General features: G+C 34.7%; 1 protein-coding gene across 1 annotated transcript; it reads right to left on the bottom strand.

Annotated features, from left to right (window-relative positions):
- Positions 1–11,600: 11,600 nt before the first annotated feature.
- Positions 11,601–12,554, bottom strand: LOC114046068 (olfactory receptor 51F2-like). The gene has a single exon (XM_027866299.1). It carries the CDS (start codon positions 12,552–12,554, stop codon positions 11,601–11,603), a length of 954 nt encoding a protein of 317 aa, XP_027722100.1.
- Positions 12,555–12,807: the final 253 nt, after the last annotated feature.

The raw sequence follows: 12,807 nt of genomic DNA, 5'->3' as shown, positions 1-12,807 counted from the left end.
TGTATGTATGTGTGTGTGGTACATCACAATTACTCAGGCCCTTTTGGAACTGCCTTGCCTCCCCTATGAAACATTTTGTTTCGCTTCCTATTTGGACTTCTGTCTTCAAACTTATTGGTAAGTTTTTTTCCCCAGAAATTCTTCTTCCTTCCCTTCCTCTATATCTCTTCTCTCTTTAACCAGATAAAAAAGGTCCCTTTCTCTTTTATCCCCTATATTATATAAAGGGAGAGACACAGAGAAGATGAGAATGCCATTTAGTGTCTACTAATGTCCTCACTACAACTCTCTGATTTTAGGCACAATAGGAAAATGTAGCTTGAGATGATTTTTTTATCCCTGTAGTATGAAGGTTATGCTGATATTTTAAACATCTGGAAGATATGTATGTATCTAAAAAAACATATAAAGTTTGATATTTTTGTTGTTTGATCATTTCAATCTTGTCCAACTCTTCATGGCCCCATCTGGGGTTTTCTTGGCAAAGATACTGGAGTGGTTTGCTATTTCCTTCTCCATCTCATTTTACAGATTAGAAAACTGAGGCAAAAAGCATTAAGTTACTTGCTGAAAATCACATAGCTAAATAAGTGTCTGAGGCCAGATTTGAACTCAGGAAGATGTGTCTTCTTGACTACAGGCCTAACATTATTCATTGTGCCACTTAGGTACTCTGACACCTAAAGGGGTATATCTAACTCTGGGTACCACATTTTGGGGGAGAAAAATAGAAGATACCTGCTGGATGACTATCAGGGAATTGGCAGCATATCACATAGATAGTGATTGAAGGAAGTAGGGATTTTTACCCTGATGATGTAAAGAATTAGATGGGATATGTCAACTATCAGGCAGCAACATAGTGGGGAAGGAATACTGGATTTGGAGTCAGAGAACCTGTATTTGAATATTGAGGCTGCTACTTAGTTCCTGTGTAACCTTGAACAAGTCATTTATATTGTCTAGAGTTTCCTCATTTTAATTTATTAATTTTTCATTTAAAAATGAACAAGTATTTATTTTTATCTCCCCACCCTGAAGAAAAAGAAAAAAAAACTTATCATAGTTAACAAAATAGTTAATATAACTTGTAATATGGTTACAAAAAAAAACAACCTCTTACATAGTTGAGAAAAATGAATTCCCACATTAGCCTTATCTGAAAGTGTATGTCTCATTCAACAGCATTGTAAAAATTAACAGTTTTAAAAGACCTAAGAATTTCTGCATTTTTAATCCTTAAGGTGTTTGGTTGGACTAGATAAACTTTGAGGTCCCTTCTAGCTTATTCTTACAGATTTAAATATTTAAAGAATTGCTATATAGGAAAGGGAATGTTTTTGTTTTTGTTTTTGTTTTCCCTTGGCTGCAGAGGGCAGAGCTAGAGGCAACAGGTGCAAAGTGCAAAAAGGAAATTTTAGCTTGAAAATGAAGAAAAACTTCCTAACAGTTAGAGCTGTCCAAAAATGAAATGTGCTGCCTTAAGAGAGAGTGGGTCTTTCTTTACTGATGACCTTCAAAAAGAATCTGGATGACAACTTAACAGGGACTGACCATTTAAGTGATTCCTGTCCAGATACAGATGTTTTTAGGTGGCATATCTAAGCTTCTTCCCCCCTCTGAGGTTCTTTGATCTTTGGTTCTCTTGAGGAAAGTTCACTGGAATGAATCCCCAGAAGACCTAGATTTGATCTGGTTCTGATACTTATTGTCTGTATTGGCATTGGGTAAGGTCCTTCCCTTCTCTGGGTTTCAGTTTACTCATCTGAACACGAGGCAGTTCCAGATAATCTCTTGAGCCTATGAATGAAATGGATAATAGCTTGAGGCAACTAGATGGCACCTTGTACAGAAAGTTAAGCCTAGAGTCAGGGACATCTGAGTTCAAATATAGCCTCAGACACTTAGAAACTCTATGACCCTGGGAAAGGCACTTAACCTCTGTGTATCTCACTTTACTCAACTCTAAAATCAGGATAATAACAGCACCCACCTTGCTGGGTTGTCATGAGAATCAAATGAGATAATCTTTCTAAAAAAGCTTAGCACAGTATCTGGCACATATAAAATACTTACTTTTGGCCCTTTTCCCTATATAAAGAAGGCCATTCTTTTATTGGACAGCTCTTTATAATAGACTACCCACCATCCCATTCAACCAAAGTCTATCATCTAACCTTCTGAAATTTTCTTTAAAAGTAGAATCAAATTTGAAAAACACACATGGGAAGGACCCATAGTTTATCACTTGGCTCCAACGAGCCCTCCTGAACTATAAGTGATGCATGAGGCTCTCTTCTTTTTCAAGGATTTAAAAGAGAAGGAGATCCATAGATTTAGAATTGGATAGGACTATAGTGATTTTCTAATTCCAATGTCATGGTTTAACAGGTGAGGAAACCAAGGCACAGAGAAGTTAAGTCATTTGCCCAACATACCAGATAGTAAGTGGCAGAGTCAGGATTTGAACCTAACACCTCTGATATTAGATGCAATGTTTCTTCCACTGTAACCTATTTCCTCTCTTGACCTCTTCTTAGTTCATTTAAAACATCGATTGTTTTAAAACTTTTTCATCAAGACTTCTTCATGTCTAACATCTAACTTTAAGATTTTTAAAAATTTTGCTGAGTATCTTCAACCTTCCAACATTAATGAATGTTCTTAGGTCTTAGCACTCTATTGCACTTAATTGTGACCATCCAGTGAAAGGAGAGATAAGGAGGAAACTTCTTCAGAGTGCTAGGTACAAACCTGGGGATGGAAATCCCATTGGGTTCCCAGAATGGTGAATATCTATAAAGAGCCATAAGCCACCCTGGCTGGAATCATATTCCCAGGGGAAGCCTTAATCCTAAGGGAGTTCTTTTTGCCCTGGTAACTCTTTGAGACTTTGTGATTTATTCTGTAGGGAAGGTTTTGTTTTATTCTCTGCCTGTATTTTCTTGTCCTATGTATGTCCATAAGTTATATAATTATGAATCTCTTCTGTCTTACTTACAGTGATTGATTTTGAAGATCTCTATCCTTGTTGGTGGGAGAGAATGAAATTTGAAACATAAATTCAACAACTAAGCAAATCCCAAGAATTCAATTCATTTCAATGGGCCTTTCTTACTTTTGCATTCTTATTCATTATGCTCTTCCACAATTCTTTGCAGTCTTACTTTGCAGCACAATACTTTGCAGCCTGCTTTTTCTTGCTCACACCATATGCTTGATCTTACCTCTAAATGCCCTTATGTTTCCCACATACCTGACATGCTCTCCCTTCTCATTTCTACCTCTTGGAATCCTTGTTTTGTTAAATCAGCTTAAGCACCACCTTCTACATTAAACCTTTTCTGATCCCCACCAACCCAGCTGCTATCTATGCTAGCTCCCAGGGCTTAGCATAGCACCTGGCACATAGTAGGTACTTATAAATGCTAATTGACTGAATATTAAATGCTAGCTGACTTTCTTTTAAAACTTTATTTTAAAAAATATATCCTGTTCATACATGTTGTATCTGTTCTTAGTATGTAAGCTCCTTGAGGGCAAAAGCTACTTTCAATTCTGTCTTCATATCCCTGGTGCTTAAGATAGTGCCTGGCACATAATAGGTGGTAAATAAATGATTTTTTTTCAATTGATTGGTTGAACTTAATAAACACAACTCTGAGAAGAAACCACCGTACATATGATATAGGTCAGGATAAAATGGGTTGAGACTTCATTTGAATTTATTCCCAGACACATTTTTCAATATTTGGTATTATGAAAAGACGAAATGGTATCTTTGAAATCAGAGTTGTAAACTCATATTACCTAGAGCAGGGCATAAGGCACAATGTCTGGTAAAAGAGAGATGACCTCTGTTCTCACCTTCACTTTTTTTTTTCCAAATCACATTTGGAATATTGTACACAAATCTAGCTATCATTTTTAAGAGTGATGTTTAAAAGCTAAAACACATCCAGGGGACGGTAACCTGGAAGGTGAGATTGGAAACAAAATTCATACCAGGTGTGTAGTTGAAAGAAGAGAAATCTTGGAGTTTTGGATCATTCGAAGTGCATGGAAGAGGAAGTAGACTTAGGCTGTTACTAGACGATCAGCTCCATGAGGGTAGCAAATTTTTTTTTTTTATCTAATGTTGGTATTTTCCCAGCACTGAGAACAGTGCTCTACACATAGATCTTTCATAAACATTTACTGAATTAAACTGAATTCTGTTTAGGTCCAGATACAGAACTAGGAGCAATAGGTGGAAAGTGATACAAAGGAAAGAGGATTGGCTCTAGTCAAAGAGCTAGAGTTCACATCCTGGCTCTGATATTTATATGTGTGACCTTGGCCAATCCATTCAATTTCCTGCAATTGAATTTCCTCACCTAAAATATTAAAATCTCTGTGGTGTCTTGCAGCTATGAATTTGTTATCTCATGACCCAAAGTGCAAGAGTAACATATTTTTTTCTAAAAGGAAAGATGAATTTCATTTTAAAATAGTTTTCTTTTTATTATGAACTTAATCACTAGCATATATATACATATATATATATACACACACATATACATATATATTATAAGATATTCTTTATAAGAGACTGAGAACTATTATGTACCATTTTATTTTAAATAAATTTGCTTTGTAAGATTTATGTATACTTTTTCACATCTACATAAATGTATACAAATACACACATATATGTACATACATATGTGTATATAACATGGTAGAAAGTATAGGTATAGTTTTAAATTTTAAGCATTTAAAATAGCACTGGGACTGTTGAGACATATTACATATTCATATACCTATATATGCATATTCATATACATACATACATATATACACTTACATACATGCATACATATATATATATACACATACATTCACATGTAACAAATCTGGTCCATTTCTCTGTGTCCCCTTCTGCATTTTCTGCAATTAATAACAATTAGAACTATCAAAAAATAGAATAGATTGGATGATTCTTTATTCTGGAGATACTCTAGCTGGACAAGCCACTGATTTTCAGGTAAGGTTTTGAAAAGATAATGAGAGCTTCCTTCAAAATCTGTGATTCAATGGTTCTGGCTCCTCAAGCTTGTGCAAACTTTCTCTTGTATCAGCTCATATAATTTGTCTCATACTTCTTTCTTTCTTTCTTTTTCAGGCAATTGGGGTTAAGTGATCTGCCCAGGGTCACATAGCTAGTATATGTCAAATGTTTGGTCTGAGGCCAGATTTGAACTCTAGTCCTCCTGTCTTCAGGGCCAGTGCTCTATCCACTATGCCACCTAGCTGCCCCTGTCTCATGCTTCTTTACAGTCTTTGTAGCATTCCTTTCCATTTCATTTATTTAATTTGATTAAATAATCACATTTTAGACTTTGCTACATGTAATATATCCCACCAGAAAAGTTACATTTCATTTTTTTAAAAAGGTGACTCAATTCACAATTTAATTTAGAGATTTTTTTTTGTTTGTTAATGACTTCTGCTATATAAATTCTGTAGCAAAATGTTTTAAAATATAGAAAGGAATATTTCTAAATGTGAATTCACTTTGGTAATGCAGATGGTCTGACAGCAACATGTCACAGTGGATAGAGTGCTGGGCTTGGAATAAGGAAGGCTCAACTTCATGAGTTTGAATTTGGGCTCAGACACTTACTAGTTGTGTGACTCTGGGCAAGTCATTTACCCCTAATCACCTCCATTTCTTTTTTTTTAAATATTTATGTCATTTATTAAAGAAATGAATCATTTGGTGTTTGGCAACCAGCAAACCCTGCTGAACAAGTGTTTGTCTTTTTTTTTTGACATTTTTTAAAATTTTTTCTTTTTTCTATTAATTTATTTTGATTTATCAATAATCACTTCCATATGCTTTTGAGTTTAAAATTTTTCTCCCCCTTCCTCCCCACCACCCTCCCCAAGACGGTGCAAATCTGACATAGGCTATACATTTACATTCGTATTAAACATATTTTCACATTAGTGATGTTGTAAGTAAAAATTAAAACCAATAGGAGGAACCATCAGAAAAAGGAAACAAAACTCAACAGAAGAGAAAAAAAATAGCAATTCAAATTCCATAGTTCTTTCTTGGGATGTGGATAGCATTTTCCATCACAGGGCCTCTGGAGATGTCTCAGATCCTTGTATTGCCAGGAAGGGTTAAGTTTATCAATATTAGTCATCACACAACATGGCTGTTATTGTGTACAACATTCCCTTGGTTATGCTCACTTCACTGAGCATCAGATCATACAAGTATCTCCAGGTTTTTCTGAAGTCAGCCTGTTCATCCTTTCTTATAGCACAATAGTATTCCATCACATTCATATACCACTACTTGCTCAGCCATTCCCCAAATGATGGGCATCCTCTCGATTTCCAATTCTTTGCCACCACACAAAGAGCTGCTATGAATATTTTTGTACATGTAGGTCCTTTTCCCATTTGTGTGATCTCTTTGGGATATAGCCCTAGAAGTGCTATTGCTAGGTCAAAGGGTATGCACATTTTTATAGCTTTTTGGGCATAGTTCCAAATTACTCTCCAAAATGGTTAGATCATTTCACAACTCCACCAACAATGCATTAGTGTTCCAATTTTCCCACATCTTCTCCAACATTTATCATTTTCCTGTTGTGTCATGTTGACCATTCTGATAGGTGTGATGTGGTACCTCAGAGTTGTTTTGATTTGCATTTCTCCAATCAATAGTGATTTAGAGCATTTTTTCATATGACTATAGATGGCTTTAATTTCTTCATCTGAAAACTGTCTGTTCATATCCTTTGACCATTTATCAATTGGGGAATGGCTTGTATTCTTATAAATTTAACTTAATTCTGTACGTATTTTAGAAATGAGGCCCTTATAAGAGAGACTGGTTGTAAAAATTCTTTCCAGTTTTCTACCTTCTTTCTAATCTTAGTTGCATTGCCTTTGTTTGTGCAAAAACCTTTCAATTTAATGTAATCAAAATGATCTATTTTGCTTTTTGTAATGTTCTCTATCTCCTGTTTGGTCATGAATTCTTCTGTTCTCCATAGATCTAACAGGTAAACTATTCCTTGCTCTCCCAGTTTGCTTATAGTATCAGCCTTTATATCTAAATCATGAACCCATTATGACTTTATTTTGGTATATGGTGTGAGATTTTGGCCTATGCCTAGTTTCTGCCATACTCTTTTCCAGTTTTCCCAGCAGTGTTTTTTCAAAGAGTGGTTTCTTATCCCAGAAGCTGGGGTCTTTGGGTTTATCAAATAATAGATTACTATAGTAATTGACTATTGTGTCTTGCATATTTAATCTATTCCACTGAAACTGCGCTCCATTTCTTAGCCAGTAACAAGCAGTTTTGATGATTGCTGCTTTGTAATACAATTTAGGCCACCTTCCCCTGCATTTATTTTCATTAGTTCTCTTGATATTCTGGACCTTTTGTTCTTCCAAATGAATCTTGTTATTATTTTTTCTAACTCTATAAAATAATTTTGGTAGTTTGATTGGTATGTCACTGAATAAGCAAATTAGTTTAGGTAGAATTGTCATTTTTATTATATTAGCTCAGCCTACCCATGAGCAACTAATGTTTTTCCACTTATTTAGATCTGACTTTATTTGTGTGAAAAGTGTTTTGTAATTGTGTTCATAGAGTTCCTGGGTTTGTTTCGGGAGGTAGACTTCTAAATATTTTATAAAGTCTACAGTAAGTTTAAATGGAATTTCTCTTTCTATCTCTTGCTGTTGGGCTTTGTTTGTAATATATAGAAATGCCTATGATTTATGTGGGTTTATTGTATAGCCTGCAACTTTGCTAAAGTTGTTTATTATTTCAAGTAGTTTTTTACTTGATTCTCTGGGATTCTCTAAGTATAATATCATGTCATCTACAAAGAGGGATAGCTTTGTTTCTTCTTTGCCTATTCTAATACCATCAATGTCTTTTTCTTCTCTTATTGCTAAAGCTAACATTTCCAGTATGATGTTGAATAACAGAATCACCTCCATTTCTTCATCTGTTAAATGAACTAGGAAAGGAAATTGCAAACCACTCCAGTATCTTTGCCAAGAAAACCCCAAATGGTGTCATAAAAAGTTGGGCACAACTGAAACGACTGAACAAAGGAAGATCAGAGTTGAGTGTGTCTCTGGACCAAATTTGAACTAAGAAAGAGAATTGCTTGATGAATAGAAACAATGAAAATTTTGGAAGAAAATAACCATGTCATCTGCAGGTTTATGATAGCCAAACAAATGATGCTTAACATAATCATATATGTTCCCTTAACATTAGCAAAGGAAATAAGCATTTATACAGAACCTACCATATGTGAGGTGCTGAGCTAAAGGTTTTTACAAATATTTCATTTGATCTTCTCAACAACCCTGCAAGGAAGGTACTATTACTATATTCATTATACCATTGAGGAAACTGAGGCAAACACAGGTTATATAATTTCCCCAGGATCACACAGCTAATAAGTATATGAGATCATATTTGATTGCAAGTCTTACTCCAGGAAGACTTTATCAACTGTGCTATCAGCTGCCTCCACCTTAAAATATAGCATTTTCAGAAAAGAAACATATGCTGAAAGATTTGTGGACTCTCACAGAATCTAAGAATTTCAGAAAAAGAAAATACCTCAGAGACCATTAAGTCCACACAATTCCAGAATAGGTGTGCCTTCTATAGAATCCCTGACAAGTCATATCCAGTTTTCAAATGAAATTTTCTGAAGAGGTAGGTTCTGAAGCAGCACATTACATTTTTTGTATAATTATAATTTTAACAAATCTTGCTATATTTTGTTTTTATGTAACAGTCATTTACAAATATATTCCTCCCTAATCTTCTACCAAGGGAGTCATCCCCAGTAACAAAGAATAAAAAAGTAAAGAGGAGACAGGAAGCAATTCAGAAGAGCTAACCAAGACATCAACCAAGTCTCACAATATGTGTAGTGTTCCCCATCCATAGTGTGCCACCTCTTCAAAGAAGGGAATTTGGTGCATTTTTTTCAAGTGTTCCTTAGTGGGAAGTTCAGTCATTGTAATTATAGTGTACAGGCTCTTTTTTCCTTCTCCACTTTCATTGTTGTCTTCTTTAGGTATATCGTTTTCTTTTGTGTATATCGTTTTGTGTTGAACATCTTGTATACTTTCATATAGGTTGTGTCATGCTTTTTTATAGTCTTCATGTCATCGTTATATTCATTTTTCACAATTTATTTAGTCATTTCACAATTGGTGGGCATATACATACCTTCTAATTATTAAAAAAGTTCTGCTATGAATATTTTAGTATATAAGATACATTTCCTTCTACAGTTGAGCTATTTGGGATTTATGTCTATTTTTTACAATTTCTAAGTCAGTCTTAGTCCAATTCCAAATTTCTTTCCAGAATGGTTATGCTAATTCATAGCTCTACAAATAGTGCCTGTCTTTCCTTAACCAATCCAAAATTAATTATTCTCATTTTTTCTGATCTATGACAATTTTCTGGGTGCTTTGAGTTGTGGTTTACATTTCTCTTATTAGTAGTGAGGTTTAACATTTTAACATAGTACTTAATAGTTTGCATTTCTTCTTTTGAGATGATTTTTTCCCAGATATATTGACTACTTATAGATTGGAAAATAGATCTTATTCCTACAGACTTTTGTTAAGTAATCTTTTGTTATGTGACTATATACCTTGGATAGCTATAGTGAGTGCATAAGAAATGCTTGTTAATTATTGATTTTTTAAAATATCAGATTACTATCAAAATATTTGATGAAAAGAATTTTCATCAATAAAATATTCCCTTTTATACTACTTGTAATGGTTTTGTTCATGACAAAAATTTTCAATTTCATGTAATTGCAATTTTCAATTTTATCTTTTGGATTATCTCATTCTCTGGTTTTATTAAAAAAAAAAACTCCATGTAGCTATAGCTGTGAAAGGAAATTATTTGATTCTTGTCTATTTTTAATAGTAACCCATAATATCTAGATCATGAGATAAATCTAATTGTGAGAAAGACTTTTCTTGCAACAAGTACATCTGCCTCTGCCTCTACCTATTCCACAGATTACTATTGTTTCTGTGATGTCAAAACAAGAACAATCTATTGCTCCTTCCGCATAACACTTCTTTAAATCCCCCCTCCCAGTCAAGTATTCTCTTCTTCACGATAAATAGCTTTAAATCAATTATTACATAAAATTTACGAGAGTAACTCTCCTCTGGACATGCCAGTTTGTTATAATCTTTTCTTACATCACTAAGAATTGAATAAAACTTTTTACACATTGTTTGAGCAGGTAAGCATGCAGTGGGATTGTCTTTTTTCTTCTTTTTCTTTCTTTTGGTCACAGAATATCTTTTAATGCAACTTATAGCTATATTTTCTTCTTTTGATGCCCTAAAACAAAATTAGTACATACTAAACTCATAGTATGTTAGCCATTACTCCCCACTTTCACCCTGTTCCAATTATTTCCCTCCATTTCTCTATTTTTATACACTGATGCTTCTATTAACTAGCTTTTAATTTTATGCTGATCAGGTTTATGCATGTTATAATTTGGAAAAAAAATGCCACAATGTCCAAAAGTGTAACTTGTTTCATCAGATATTGAGGTCCCTATTTTCTGAAATGTCCAAGTAACATCCAGATTTTCATGGTTAAGGGATACTGTAGTAGGGAATTATTTTTGAGGTAGGAGGGTATACTAAATGACCCTTAAAATTCCTTCCACTTTTATGGTTGTAGGATTTTAGGTAACATACCTTAAAAACTACAATTGGTTACATTTGAATGCAAAATATTTTTAATTGTCAAATTTTGAGAAAATTTAGTAAGAAAGCTGCTATATTAAAATAATAACATTTATATAGTTCTTTCAGATCAGATTCATATTGTAATTTTTATAAGCATGTTATATTTCTACAAATGTGAAAATCATAAATCATAGAAAATGTTATATTATAGTGAAGCAGTCAATGATTCTTAATAATGTGGAATTCAGACCTGGATGGGAATCTTTGGTAAATCTCAGATTCAGACATTAACTGAAATTTAATGATGGTTATTACTGAAATGACTTATTGGTATTTAAATTTTCATAAATTTCTGGAACCATTATACTCCCTTTGAGAATAATATCAGAGACATCTCCCTCTATATCAGGAGAGAGCCACAGCTCTGAGAACAACTTAATTAATAGAGGGTGCTGTATTAAACTGAGACAGGACTCAAAGACTTGAAGTCTTTGCTGTGGTAGAGATCAGAATTCTGACAAATTGAGGGGGAATTGCAGAGGAGTCATTTCTTTAGGGAAAAAAAAAACTATCTGAAATTGAAGTGGACAATCTGGAGAGACAGTAACATCTGTAACTGAAGGAGTTCAAAGCAACAGCAGATTATCATCTTTAAAGAGATGATCTAAAAGAGTGTTTCTCTTTAACTGAGCGGTGAATGGACTGACTTTATGACCTCCAAGATTTCTGTTTCTAAGGTTCTATAATTCTATCATGAAAAATCCTACCATCAGTAGAAAATTCTTTTCTTTCTCAAGATTGTAAGGAAACAGCAATTATCAGATCAGGACTCGCTTGCAATGAAAGACTTTGAGAATAGCTTTACGGATTTGTTTGGTCTTCACACTATAAATGATGGGATTCATTGCAGGAGGAATGACAAGGTAAACATTGGCAATGAGAGTGGGTACATAGGGTGGGGCTCGTTTCCCAAATCTGTGGACAAAGGACAGGCTGATCAGAGGAATATAGAAGATGGCTACAGCAGTTACATGGGAGATGCAAGTGCTGAAGGCCTTTTGGCGCTCTTTTGGAGATGCAATGCTAAGGATAGAGCTGATGATCAGAACATAGGAGAGGAAGATGAAGATTGAATCTACTCCAGCAGTAGAAATTATTGCAGTCAGCCCTAATGCACTGTTGATTTTGGTATCTGAACATGAGAGTTTCATAACATCAGGATGAAAACAATAGGAATGATGGAGCACATGGCTATGGCAGAAAGAGAGGCGTTTGAGAAGCAAGACAAGGGGTATCAGGATGACTGTACCTCTGGTAATGATTGCCACACCAATTTGGGTTATTCTTGAGTGGGTGAGGATAGTGGCATACCTCAGTGGGTTAGAGATGGCCACAAAGCGATCAAAGGCCATGGCCAAAAGTACTGAAGACTCCATGAAAGTGAAGAGATGAATAAAGAACATCTGAGTCAGGCAGACATTAAAACTGATCTCTCTGGCATTGAACCAGAATATTCCCAAAGCAGTAAACATAGTGGAAATACACAGGCCCAAGTCAGTGGAAGAGAGCATAGAGAGGAAATAGCACATGGGCTCATGGAGGCTTGGTTCAGTAATGATGACAAACAGGATTATGCCATTTCCAGAGAGGGCTGTTATGTACAGACAGCAAAAGGGGATGGAGATCCAGGCATGAGCAGCTTCTAGCCCAGGAACACCTGTCAGAAAGAAGGTCAGGGATGGTGGCGAGGTGTTGTTAAAGAAAGCTGACATGATGGGATGAAGAAGCAAATTTTCTTATTGGAGAATTTATATCCTGAAACAATAAATTAAATTCTTTACAACAGGAGCATAAACTTCCTAAATTCAAGGGTTATTTTATCTTCAATATTTCCTATAACCTATTTTATGCCTTGCACATAATAGATAGGTGCTCAGTAAGTACAGATTATGAGAAATAAGACTCCTCATTTTCTCCCCTTTCTTTCTTTCTTTCTTTCTTTCTTTCTTTCTTTCTTTCTTTCTT

This window comes from Vombatus ursinus, unplaced genomic scaffold, assembly GCF_900497805.2.
Source record: "Vombatus ursinus unplaced genomic scaffold, bare-nosed wombat genome assembly UNPS02014780.1, whole genome shotgun sequence".
Lineage (NCBI taxonomy): Eukaryota > Metazoa > Chordata > Mammalia > Diprotodontia > Vombatidae > Vombatus > Vombatus ursinus.
This window is presented reverse-complemented; position numbering and strand designations above follow the sequence as displayed.

Coding starts and splice junctions, on each gene's coding strand:
- LOC114046068 (XM_027866299.1), bottom strand. CDS start 12,554: ATGTCAGCTTTCTTTAACAACACCTCGCCACCATCCCTGACCTTCTTT.